We start from the raw sequence: 13718 nt of genomic DNA on the forward strand, positions 1-13718 counted from the left end.
ATCTATCTGGTCTATTGTGTCATTTAAAGCTTGTGTTTTCTTATTAATTTTCTGTCTGGATGATCTGTCCATTGGTGTAAGTGAGGTGTCAAAGTCCCCCACTATTACTGTGTTACTGTCGATTTCCTCTTTTATAGCTGTTAGCATTTGCCTTATGTATTGAGGTGCTCCTATGTTGGGTGCATATATATTTATAATTGTTATATCGTCTTCTTGGATTGATCCCTTGATCATTATGTAGTGTCCTTCCTTGTCTCTTGTTATATTCTTTCTTTTAAAGTCTATTTTATCTGATATGAGTATTGCTGCTCCAGCTTTCTTGTGATTTCCATTTGCATGGAATATCTTTTTCCATCCCCTCACTTTCAGTCTGTATGTGTCCCTAGGTCTGAAGTGGGTCCCTTATAGATGGCATATATATGGGTCTTGTTTTTGTATCCATTCAGCGAGCCTGTGTCTTTTGGTTGGAGCATTGAATCCATTCACATTTAAGGCAATTATCGATACGTATGTTCCTATTACCTTTTTCTTAATTATTTTGGGTTTGTTTTTGTAGGTCCTTTTCTTCTCTTGTGTTTCCCACTAAGAGAAGTTCCTTTAGCATTTGTTGTAGAGCTGGTTTGGTGGTGCTGAATTCTCTTTCCTTTTGCTTATCTGTAAAGTTTTTGGTTTTTCCGTCGAATCTGAATGAGATCCTTGCTGGGTAGAGTAATCTTGGTTGTAGATTCTTCCCTTTCACCACTTTAAATATATCATGCCAGTCTCTTCTGGCTTGTAGAGTTTCTGCTGAGAAATCAGCTCTTAACCTTATGGGAGTTCCCTTGTATGTTATTTGTTGTTTTTCCCTTGTTGCTTTTAATAATTTTTGTTTGTCTTTAATTTTTGTCAGTTTGATTACTATGTGTGTCAGCGTGTTTCTCCTTGGGTTTATCTTGCCTGGGAGTCTCTGTGCTTCCTGAACTTGGGTGGCTATTTCCTTTCCCCTGTTAGGGACGTTTTTGACTATAATCTCTTCAAATATTTTCTCAGGTCCTTTCTCTCTCTCTTCTCCTTCTGGGGCCCCTATAATGCAAATGTTGTTGCATTTAATGTTGTCCCAGAGGTCTCGTAGGCTGTCTTCATTCCTTTTCATTCTTTTTTCTTTATTCTGTTCTACGGCAGTGATTTTCACCATTCTGTCTTCCAGGTCAGTTATCTGTTCTTCTGCCTGAGTTATTCTGCTATTGATTCCTTCTAGTGTATTTTTCATTTCAGTTATTGTATTGTTCATCTCTGTTTGTTTGTTGTTTAATTTTTCTAGGTCTTTGTTAAACATTTCTTGCATCTTCTCGATCTTTGCCTTCAATCTTTTTCCAGGGTCCTGTATCATCTTCACTATCATCATTCTGAGTTATTTTTCTGGAAGGTTGCCTATCTCCACTGCATTTAGTTGGTTTTCTAGTGTTTTATCTTGTTCCTTCATCTGGTACATAGTACTCCGCCTTTTCCTTTTGTTGATCTTTCTGTGAATGTGGTTTTATTTCCACAGGCTGCAGGACTGTAGTTCTTTTTGCTTCTGCTGTCTGCCCTCTGGTCGCATAGACTCTACCTTTAATCAGTTTTCACAACTGTGACAGCACATTAGATTCTCCTGCTAGCATTGGAAGTTCGGCTGCAGAGGCAGGGGGCAGCTATGGCTCACCGCGAGGACAAGGACACTGGCAGCAGAAGTTCTGGGGAGTACTCCTTGGCGTGAACCCCCCCAGAGTCCGCCATTCACCCCATCAAAGTGCCTGTAAGCTCCAGTGGTGGGTCGCCTCAGACCAAACAACCAAACACTTGATTTCTGTAGGTTGATCTTTTTTTCTGCAACCTTGCTGAACTTGTATTAGTTCTAGTAATATATTTGTATGTTCCCTATAATTTCTACATATAGGATCATGTATCTGTGAATGAAGGCAGTTTTACCACTTCCTTAACAATCTGGATTTCTTTTACTCATTTTTCTTGCCTGACTAGAACCTCCTGTGCAAGTGAATAGAAGTGGTGACAAGGTGACAGTGGACATCACTACCTTATTTCTTATCTTAGGAGGAAAGCATTCTGGCTTTCACCGTTGAATATGATATTCGCTGTACGTTTTTCATAAATGCTCTTTAACAGGCAGAGAAAATTCTTTTTTATTCCTGGTTTGTTTAGAGATTTTTATCATGAATGGAGGCTGCACTTTGGCAAATGCTTTCTGTGACTCTACTGACATAATTATGCAGTTTTGTTCTTTATTTTATTAATATAGTGTTTATTACATTAATTGAATTTTGGATCTTAAAAGAACTTTGCATTTCTGGACCAAGTCGCACTTGCTTTTGGTGTATAATCCTTTATATAAGTTACTGGATTTGGTTTGCTAATATTTTGTTAAGGATTTTTGCATCTACATTCAAGAGAGATATTGATCTGAAACGTTAATGTCTTTGCCTGCCTTTGAAATCAGATAACTCTGGACTTATAAAATGAATTGGTAAGTGCTCCCTTCTCTTTTATTTTCTGAAAGAGTTTGTGAATGATTAACATTGTTTCTTCTTTGAATATTTGATAGAATTCACCAAATCCAATCCTGGGATTTTCTTTGTGGGAAGATTTTAAATTCCTCATTCAATTTAGTTACTTGTTACAAGTCTACTCATATTTTCTATTTGTTCTTAAATCAGTCTTGGTAATTTGTTTCTTTCTAGTAATTTGTGTCTTGCTAGAATTTTATCCATTTCATCTTATTTTCTAAATTGATGACATAAATTTGATTATAATATTCCATTATAATACTTTTAAGTTATGTAAGGTTGGTAGTAATGTCACCCCTTTCACTGATGATTTTAGTAATTTGTGTCTTTTTTTTTCTTGGTCAGTCTAGCTAAAGGTTTGTACACCTTGTTGATCTTTTCAAAGAACCAACTTTTAGTTTCATTGGCTTTTTTCCAGTATTTTTCTGTTTCATTGCTTTTTGCTATATTCTTTATCATTTCCTTCCTCTGCTTGCTTTTGCTCTGCTTTGCTCTTCTTTGTCTGGTTTCTTAAGATGGAAGCTTAAAGTAGTGATTTGAGAATTTTCTCTTTTTCTTATATACGCACTTAAGGTATAAGTTTTCCTTGAAGCAGTGCTTTACCTGTACACATAAATTCCAAGTTGTCTTTTTGCTTTCATTTATTTAAGTATTTAAAATTTCCCTTGTGGTATTAGGTAAGTGTTCTTTAATTCACAAATATTTGGGTTTGTTAAAGATTTCTTTCTGTTATACGACTTCGATCCTTTGTAACCTACTGAGAGTTGTTTTATGGCCCAGTATATAGTCTCACCCAGAAAATGTTTCACACATGTTTGAAAAGAATGTGTAGTCTGCAGTCAATGGGTAGAGTTTTCTATGTATGTCAGTTAGGTCAAACGGACTGATGATACTGTTGAACTCCTCTATCTCCTTGCTGATTTCTACCTACTTAGTAGTTCTTTCAAGTATTGAGAGTGGGGTATTGAAATCCCCAATTAGAGAAACTGAATTTCTCCTTCCACAGTTTTGCTTCATGCATTTTGAGACTGTTGTTAGATGTACATACAATTTTTGACTGCTATATCTTCCTGAATGTATTGACCTTTTAATCATTATGAAATGTCTCTATTTGTCTTCAGTAATACTTCTTGTCTTAAAGTCTATTTTGTCTTGATGTTTCCTTATCACTACTGTTTTCATCCCCATCTTTTTACTTTCAACCTATTTGTGTCTTTGAATCTAACATGTGTTTCTTATAGACAACATATAGCTGAGTGTTGCTTTTTTATCCAGTTTGACAATCTCTGCCTTTTGAATAGAATGTTCACTCCATTCACATTTAATGTAATTATTTAAATAGTTGGATTTATTCTGCCATTTTGCTATTTTTCTATTTGTCACATCTTTTTTATTTCTCTCTTCCTCCTATACTGCATTCTTTTGTGATAAATATTTTTTATTGTATCTTTTTAATCCATTTCTGATACTTTTTATTTTCTATTCTTATAGAGTTATTTTGTTAGCAACTGCTGTAGGGATTATAACATGAATTCTTTATAAATTCTTTATGAATTTATTATAATCTACTTCAAAATAATATTTAATTCCAGTAAAAGAGAAACTATATTCCAAAATGTCTTTTCCCTTGTTCCCTTTTGTGTTACTACTGTCATATATATTAAATGTATATGTTATAAACCCAACAAAACAGTGTTAGAATTATTGTTTTATATATATAATCTTAGAAAAATGAGAAAAATCTATCTATAGACTGTTTTATATTTACCCACATATTTGCCAACACTCTTCAATTCTTCCTATTGATTTGAATTAAACTGGAGTCAATACCTTCAGTATTTCTTGTAAGACAGTCTAGTAGCAGGAAAGTCTCTCAATCTTTGTTTATCTAGGAATACTTTATTTCACCTTTATTTTAAAAGACTGGGTTTTCTGAGTATAGAATCCTTGGTTGATATTTTTCTTTTAGCACTTTGAATATTGTCATGCTTTATGGTTTCCACTGTTTCTGAAGAAAAATACCAGTTGTTAAAGGTATTATTGGTCCCCTATGTGTAATGAGTCATTTTCTTCTTCCAGCTTCAAGATTTTCTCTTTTCCTTTAGCTTTCAACAGTTTAACTATGATGTGTCTATGTGCAGCTCTGTGTGTTTTCCTACTTGGGGTTTGTTGAGCTTCTTGAATCTATATAGACTGTGTTTCATCAGATCTGGAAAGTTTTCTGCCATTATTTCTTCAAATATTTTTTAACTCCCCTCTCCTCCCCTCAGTCTCCCATTATGTGTATATGTATGAACTTAATGTTTCCCCACAGGCCTCTGAGGCTTGACTTTTCTTCAATCTTTTTCCCTCTGCTCTTTCAGAGTATATAAATTCTCTTGACCTATATTCAAATTCACTGATTCTTCTGCCATCTTAAATCTTCTATCAAGCTCATCTAGTGACTTTTTTTTAATTACTATACTTTTTAATGCTACAGTTTCTGTTTGTATATTTTTTATAATAATTACATCTATGTGGAAATTCTTTATTCATTGCGTCACTGTGGTCCTACTTCCCTTTGATGCTTTAAACATGGTTTTCTTTAGTTCTTTGAACATACTTATAATAGCTGCTTTGATGTTTTAGTCTGCTAAATCCAACATATGGAGACACTTAGATACAGTTTCTATTGACTTTTTTTTTTCTTAACTATGGGTCATCCTTTCTTGTTTCTTTGCATATCTCTAAATTTTTTGTTGAATGTTGGACATTTTAGATAATATATTGGAGCAACTCTAGATTCTGATTTTCTCTCAGGGTGGCTGATGGACGGAAAGTCTGTTTTCCCCACAATGTGTGGTTGCTGATATCTCTACTCCATTTTCCCCCCCTCATTTTTCTTTCTGCGACTGGCTTTTTAAGACCTTTTTAAGCTGGTCTCCAGTGTCACCTTAGTGTTTAGCCAGAAACTATTCAGAGATTTTACTCAAACATCTCAATCCAGTAAAGCTTCCACTCTCAGGATGTGTGTGTATTTGAATGAGGATTTGTGTGTGAAATGAGGAGTGCATTCAGAGTTTGGGCCTTTTAAAAGTTGGCCTCAGATTTTATTACCACTAGGCCTGTTTGATCTCCTTTCCAGATATTCTTAGGCTCCACTAACCAGTGATACGTGGGTGACTAGTCCCACTTGATATTCTGCTGTGCCTGTCTACAGCCTCCAATCAACCTGTGATATGTGGTGAACTTATCAAGCCCCCAAGATTGTCTTACCTCCTAGAACTCTCTATAAAAGCCTGCTACTCCATGAGTCTGTTGCTTGTCACAAATGAGACCACAATCTCAGACTAGCAGAGCCATTGGTCCTCCCTATTTGTTTGCAGCTAAGATTCTTACCCTGAGTTCAGTACTTTTCATGAATAAAGTTTCTCAATTTATTTGGTTGATTTCCAGAGTGCTGAATTTGTTTTGACAGTTTTGTCCAGCTTTAGGATTGCTTTGTGAGGAAAGTAATTAAATCTCTCACTCAGTCATGTCAGCCATTCCTTTTTTAATAGTGTATATCATGTATTGCTATAGTCCAAAGTTCAACTATACCTAATCTTGGCTATAACTTTGAGATTGTATTTACCTCTAAGATAAAAGAGCAAATTTACTTTTTATTCAATATTACTCAATATTCTATGCATAGATATGTACCTATTTTAGACTAGATATATTAGACTCAGCTTCCTTTGTTTTTTGTTGCTGTTGGGAAAAACTGATTTTGCGCATATGTGTTTGTGTGCATAGATAGGAGTTGAGGATTTCTGTACATCAATAATATAAAGAAGTTCCTAAAAATGTAATACAATCACAGGCAAAATCATGCTAATAGACTACTATATCTATTCAGTCCAGACACCACAGTATATGAGAAATACTGATAACCTATAGTATATGAAAATGATACTAAGAGGTATGGAAACTATGGCATATGAAATATATTTGAGAGGAATGTCGATGTTTACCCTGGAGGAAAATGACATATTGCAAGCCTTTCAAATATTTAAATTAGACTTATTCAATATTGATACAGAGGGCAGAATCAAAACTTAGGGGTATAATTTTGAGTTCAATATAGTACAAAATAAACTAACAACTTAAGCGGCAACAAACAGAACTGGTTTGGTTTTCTTGCAAAGTGATAAGCTCTTCTCACTGAGAATGACTCTAATAGACTAGAGGAACGTTTTCTAACGAGTGTTTATATAGGAGATGGACTAGATGACCTTCCAACTCTAAGTTTCTGTAATTTTATAAAAGCAAATAAATAAGAATTTAGATGGATAAAAGATAACACTACAGGAAAATAATCAAAAAATATATTAATACATAAAATTATCATAATTTGGGTTATTCATAATAAGGGAATGGGTTATAATAACTGTTTCTCAAAGGCATGGATTCCACTGTACTATCGGGTCTCAAAGGGTGACAATATGCTGGATATCATTAAAAAATTATAAGAAGCAGAAAACACTATCCTACCTTTGTAAAAATTGTGATTTATAGTTCTAGTTGCGGTAACTCAAGAATAAGAAAGCTGAAGTGGAAACAAAATATAACTAAAATGAATAAGACAAAATTACATAAAATCAGACTTCATTCTGGAAAGGCAAAAGCTGAGTGGGTACATAAGAAATATATATAAAGAATATGAAGGGCACAAATAATGTAAACTCAGAATTGTTCACCAAAATGTGGAAGGCAACCCTTAAAACTCTGAGAGAGGTAAGTTTGTCACAAATACAGGAAGTATCATTATATTCAGGAAATAGTTAAGATAATTTGCTAGGACCAAAGCAGGACATAGACTGAAAACAGAAGTGACTTACCTCTTTTAGTTGATCAGCACTCCCCCATGATGCAGAACGCTGATGTGATCTCTTTTCTGTGCCTTCTTCTACCCAACAGCTAGGTGTCTTTAAAAAAATAAGTAAGTAAAATAAAAAATAAAGAATTTTGCCTCTATCCTTAATCTCACAGCAAATCAAACATATTTCAAAATCTTAGCACATACCAATTAAAGGGTTATACTGAATACTAGAATCCCTTAAAAGCTAGGATTTCATGACCCTGTGAAATGTTTATTATTCTGAATTAGATATGATCAATCTAAGATGTCTCTGAGTAATGTTACTCAAAACATTTGGTGTTTTACATCAACATTAAATTTATCAAATTCAAAGAGAACTGTGAAATATGCATATTGGTGTTTTTAAAGAGAATAGGCAAACTCATTATGAAATGTTATGTTTACTAAAGAGAAGTAAGATTAACAGAACGTGCTTAGAAGCAGTGGGGTTACAGATGACCTACATGCCAAATATTTAGTTAGGTAAAGGGTTGAATGTACTACTCTTTCTATACTCAGGAAAGAGTGTGTTAATAATAGTATCCTTTTCTGAAAAACATCAAGCATCTTTATAGAAAAATATAAAGTTACTATAAAAACAGAAAAAGTTATTATAAAAATAAACAAGATTAAGCTAAACTGACTATAATTTAAAACAATGCATCTTAAAGAAAACCTGAGCTACATGGCAGAAAACAGAATTGCTTTAACCTAAAACTTCATTTTCAGTGATTTAACCCATAACAGACACTACATCCAAACATAACACAAATCACTAAATGACAAATAGTAAGATCATTTAGTAGTTGTATTAAAAATTAAAAAATATTGAACTACCATCCTTAATATATGAGAAGACTCTTAGTGTAATGCAACTTAGGGAAAGTTAAAACCACTATTTTAAGACAGATATAGGGTAATGATTATCATATATAAATATTGGGTTGGCCAAAAAGTTCATTGGGGATTTTCTGTAACATCTTAGGGAAAAAACCCGAACGAACTTTTTGGCCAACCCAATATAACTATATATTGCTTCAAAAATTATTTTTTATTACATACAGAAAAGTTCATCATTCATATTGAGGCTGCACCTGTGACTTTACATAATACACAACTTATGAAGAAGCCATCAGTTCTATACAATTCAAAATGCTTGTGGACAAAGTTTTAAATAATTACCACCTCTTTAAAGTAATGATGCTGCAAAATAAAACCAATAACAATTGAATGCTAGTTAAATGAAAATACACATAAACTGCTTAAACAGTTCAAATACTAAAGTGAAACTATTTAGTCATAATACTGAGTAAAATATTTTATTCAGTTGGTAATTGCAAAGATAAGAGGTACTAATATATTAAATAAACTGCTTGCAAATAATTATTTAGTTATTAAATTTTCCTAATCTCAGTCCTAGACAAGAAAAACTCCTCTGAAAATAATCCCCCCAAGTAGTCATATCTTTAATAATTTATGCTAAAATTATTAAATTATGACTTTGTTTTAGTCAAACTTTTATTTCGAGAATTTATATCCCTTAATACTTTTACCTTTCTACCAAGCAGAGGCACTGTTCTCATCAAAAATCAAATGATTAAGGATCACAATGTTTAAAACTCAAAAGCATATTCACAGAAAATGAAAAAAATTTCTGGCATGTTCCATAACTAACGAAAACATTTATAACACTATTTTCATTTTGTATGGCTCTAACTTTTTCAAAGGAAATTTACATAAACTGTATCTCCAACTTAGAGTTAAATCAGTAGCCACAAAAATTCTGCAAATGCCTTAATACTGCCATGCACACCAATGGCAAATGAAACTAAATCTGAGGTCTCTCATCTCAGAGTATCTTCTTTCTTCCTATTGTCATTCTTTTCTTAAAACTGAATGTGAAAACCTATTTATTTCAGAATGTAGTATTGGTTATATTAAAAGAAATACATAAAAACTAACTACAAAAGAATATTTATGTCCCTGAAATCTATCTAGTAAAATATATAGTTTTTTAAAAAGTACAAAACCACTGGAAGAATCCTTTCAGTCATGTGGCTATAAAATTACATGCATATAAATTGTTGAAGTATATTCATCATAGTTTCAACTTTTCCAAAAAATACTCCCCAAAGAAAAATTTCATTTTAATTGCACGTATATACAATTATATTCTAAAGACTGCATTGCCCAAAACAAAAGCTACTAGCCACATGTAATAATTTAAATTTAAATTAATGAAAATAAAATAACACAAAAAATTCGGTTCTTTAATCTCACTAGCACGTTTCAAATACTCAATAACCACATGTGGCTAGAGGCCACGGGCTGCCATATAGAACAGCACAGCTGGTTTGGTGGTGCTGAATTCTCTTAGCTTTTGCTTGTCTGTAAAGCTTTTGATTTCTATCCATCAAATCTAAATGAGATCCTTGCCGGGTAGAGTAATCTTGGTTGTAGGTTCTTCCCTTTCATCACTTTAAGTATATCTTGCCACTCCCTTCTGGCTTGTAGAGTTTCTGCTGAGAAATCAGCTGTTAACCTTATGGGAGTTCCCTTGTATGTTATTTGTCATTTTTCCCTTGCTGCTTTCAATAATTTTTCTCTGTCTTTAATTTTTGCCAATTTGATTACTATGTGTCTCGGCGTGTTTCTCCTTGGGTTTATCCTGTATGGGACTCTCTGCGCTTCCTGGACTTGGGTGGCTATTTCCTTTCCCATGTTAGGGAAATTTTCGACTATAATCTCTTCAAATATTTTCTCTGGTCCTTTCTCTCTCTCTTCTCCTTCTGGGACCCCTATAATGTGAATGTTGTTGCAGTTAATGTTGTCCCAGAGGTCTCGTAGGCTGTCTTCATTTCTTTTCATTCTTTTTTCTTTATTCTGTTCCGCAGGAGTGAATTCCACCATTCTGTCTTCCAGGTCACTTATCCATTCTTCTGCCTCAGTTATTCTGCTATTGATTCCTTCTAGTGTGGTTTTCATTTCAGTTATTGTATTGTTCATCTCTGTTTGTTTGTTCTTTAATTCTTCTAGGTCTTTGTTAAACAGTTCTTGCACCTTCTCGATCTTGCCTCGATTCTTTTTCCGAGGTCCTGAATCATCTCCACTATCATTATTCTGAATTCTTTTTCTGGAAGGTTGCCTATGTCCACTTCATTTAGTTGTTTTTCTGGGGTTTTATCTTGTTCCCTCATCTGGTACATAGCCCTCTACCTTTTCATCTTGTCTATCTTTCTGTGAATGCGGTTTTTGTTCCCCAGGCTGCAGGATTGTAGTTCTTCTTGCTTCTGCTCTCTGCCCTCTGGTGGATGAGGCTAAGAGGCTTGATCTAATCATTGATTTTAAACAAATTATTTTAGTCAAAGGAAAACCAAAGATGGCTACTTGGTCTTCAAATCTGTTTAAAGCTCATGCTTGTGAAGTTACAGAGGATGAATTAATTTGTATCCAATTTGTTAAATCTGAGTATTTGAGAAATGCTTTACCATTTAAATTAGGAAAACACCACCACAAAGTAGCAAAAGTTCTATGCTTTCATATCAGCAAGTGATTCCTTCCAACTGGCCTGTTATTCCATCCATTAATCTAGAGTAGAATTTTATGAATGGTGCTACTTATAACACTGTTCCTGGGTGTTAGTAAAAAAATATATGAAAAAGAATTCCACGGTCAAATAAATTTGGAAAATATTACATACTATACTCCTTTACTCAATGTACAATGCAATTAGCATTTCAAAACTCAAATATACAAATACACACACAAATACTTTTTTAAAAACCTGCTTTACTTTTTCTAACTGATATGACCCCAGAACACTCATTTTATGCCTATTAACATCATCCACAGACAGCATGGAAAGAAGTATAATCTTCAGTAATTGGTATTACATAAAATAGCTTGCTCTTCAGCCACCATACTTAAGGGGATTCTTCCTTTCTAGCTGCCTGAACCTTTCATACACTTGAGTAATGCAGAACCAAAGTCTATCTCTAAGACTGCTGACAAAAAGGTGTTTGAGTAAAAAAAGTCCCCTCTATACGAAAAGGATACCTACAGGTGGAAGAAGCCATTTTTAAATTTTCACCTCTCAGAATCATCCAAAGTCCAGCCCATGAAGCTTCTTCTCCAACCCCCAGGCCCATCCTCCTAGCTCTGGTTTCCTGTGTGACGAATGCTTCTTCTCTGAGTGAAATAAACAGAAAACAGTCCTACTGCACAGGACTACACACTTGTTTTTACGACTCTTTTTAAATAGAGCAGTTTTAGGTTCATAGCCAAACTGAGAGGACATTACAGAGATTTCCCATATACCCCTCACCCCGACACATGCACGGCCATCCCCCACCACAGTGGTACGTTTGTTACAACTGATGAACCTACACTGACACGTCATTATCACCAGAGTCCATAGTTTACATTAGGGTTCACTCTTGGTGTTTTGCATTCTATGGGTTTGGACAAATGTATAATGACATATATCCATCATTATAGTACCATACATAGTATTTTCACTGACCTAAAAATCCTCTGTGCTCTGCCTATTCATTCCTCACCATCTCCAAACCCCTGAGAAGCACTGATCTTTTTACTCTTTCCATAGTTTTGCCTTTTCCAGAATGTCAGGTAGTTGGAACCATACAGTAGGTTGCCTTTTCAGAGTCACTTCTTTCACTTAGTAATATACATTTAAGGTTCCTCCATGTCTTCTTAGTGCTGAATAATATACTGCTGTCTGGAGGTACCACACTTTATTCATCCATTCACCTACTGAAGGACACCTTGGTTGCTTGCAAGTTTGTCAATTATGAATAAAGCTGCTATAAATATCTGTATGCAGGTTTTTGTGTGAACATAAGTTTTCAACTCCTTTGGGTAACCAAGGAACATGAATGCTGGACTGTAAGGTAACAGTATGTTTAGTTTTGTAAGAAACTGCCAAACCGTCTTCCAAAGTGGCAGTACCACTTCCTGTTCCCACTAGCAACATACAACAGTTCCTGTTGCTCTGCATTCTGGTCAGCATCTGGCATTGCCAGTGTACTGGATTTTGGCCATTCTAACAGATGTATAGAGGTATCTCGTTGTTTTAACTGGCATTTCCCTGATGACATATAACGTGGAACATCTTTTCATATGCTTGTTTGCAATGTGTATATCGTCTTTAGTGAGGTGCCTGTTAGGAGGTCTTTGGCCCATTTTTTAATCAGGTTGTTTGTTTTCTTATTGTTGAGTTTTAAGAGTTGTTTACATATTTTGGATAAGAGTCCTTTATCAGATGTGAACAATGGGTGCTTTTGTTGTTATATATCTTTACTCACAGACTAGCAAGGGCAAATATGCTTTCCTGCTTTATCAATTTCAGAACAGGTCAAACTAACCCCTAGCAAGAAAATATTCTTTTTCTACATGCAAGAGCCTAGAGTCAGTTCCAAAAAACCCCACAAAACAAAAAAACTAATCACGTCACAAAATTCTCTTAATCTTATTTAAAACTTACTTAAATCCTATGTAAAACTTTAAAATCTATTTTTTGTATGGTTCACCCTTAGCCTTGAAATTTATTATAGTTTATAATCTATTATGGAAATATGATTACTGACTGCGAATTATTTTACTGTACTTACATAGATGATCCTTAATATTAAGGTACTCATAAAGCTGGCAAGAAATGAAACAGAATTACTTGAAAAATCAATGATAATTAAATTAATAATTAAGATTAGAGTCTGATTTTAAGTTACAGAAAAGTTTTAAAAATAGATAATGACAAACCCTTCATTGTTTACAACTATGTCTTTTAGAGTTTACAACTATGTCTTTTAGAGATTTGATTTTCTTTTGACTAATAAAATTTTTTTTTAACTTTTTAAAAACTTTTAACTTAAAAGATCGTCTTGAAAAGACTATCCTGATTAAAAAAGAGTACAGAAAACTGGGATTCTTTTTTTTTTTTTTAAAGACTTTGATGTGGACCATTTTTTTTTTAAAGTCTTTATTGAATTTGTTACAGTATTGCTCCTGTTTTATGTTTTGGTTTTTTGGCCCTGAGGCATGCGGGATCTTAGCTCCCCGACCAGGGATCAAACCGACACCCCCTGCATTGGAAGGCAAAGTCTTAACCACTGGACTGCCAGGGAACTCTCTGTGATTCTAATATTATGCTTTGCTTTTCTGGTAACAGTATATAAGTATATATAGTTTTATAACCAGATATAAACATAAATAGCCTCTTCACTAGTTGACAAGGAGTAAAGAAAAGGAAGAGTTTAGCTGAAAAAAGCTTTAGGAATGCA

General features: G+C 34.0%; 1 protein-coding gene across 1 annotated transcript in view; it reads right to left on the reverse strand.

Annotated features, from left to right (window-relative positions):
- GLCCI1 (glucocorticoid induced 1) overlaps positions 1–13718 on the reverse strand; it is a 116639-nt gene that overhangs the window by 56379 nt on the left and 46542 nt on the right. Inside the window, exon 3 of the mRNA XM_068549973.1 lies at positions 7400–7486. Within this exon, the coding sequence (XP_068406074.1) occupies positions 7400–7486 (87 nt within the window). The remainder of the gene's footprint in view (positions 1–7399; positions 7487–13718) is intronic.

The sequence above is a fragment of the Eschrichtius robustus genome, chromosome 8 (genome assembly GCF_028021215.1).
Source record: "Eschrichtius robustus isolate mEscRob2 chromosome 8, mEscRob2.pri, whole genome shotgun sequence".
Lineage (NCBI taxonomy): Eukaryota > Metazoa > Chordata > Mammalia > Artiodactyla > Eschrichtiidae > Eschrichtius > Eschrichtius robustus.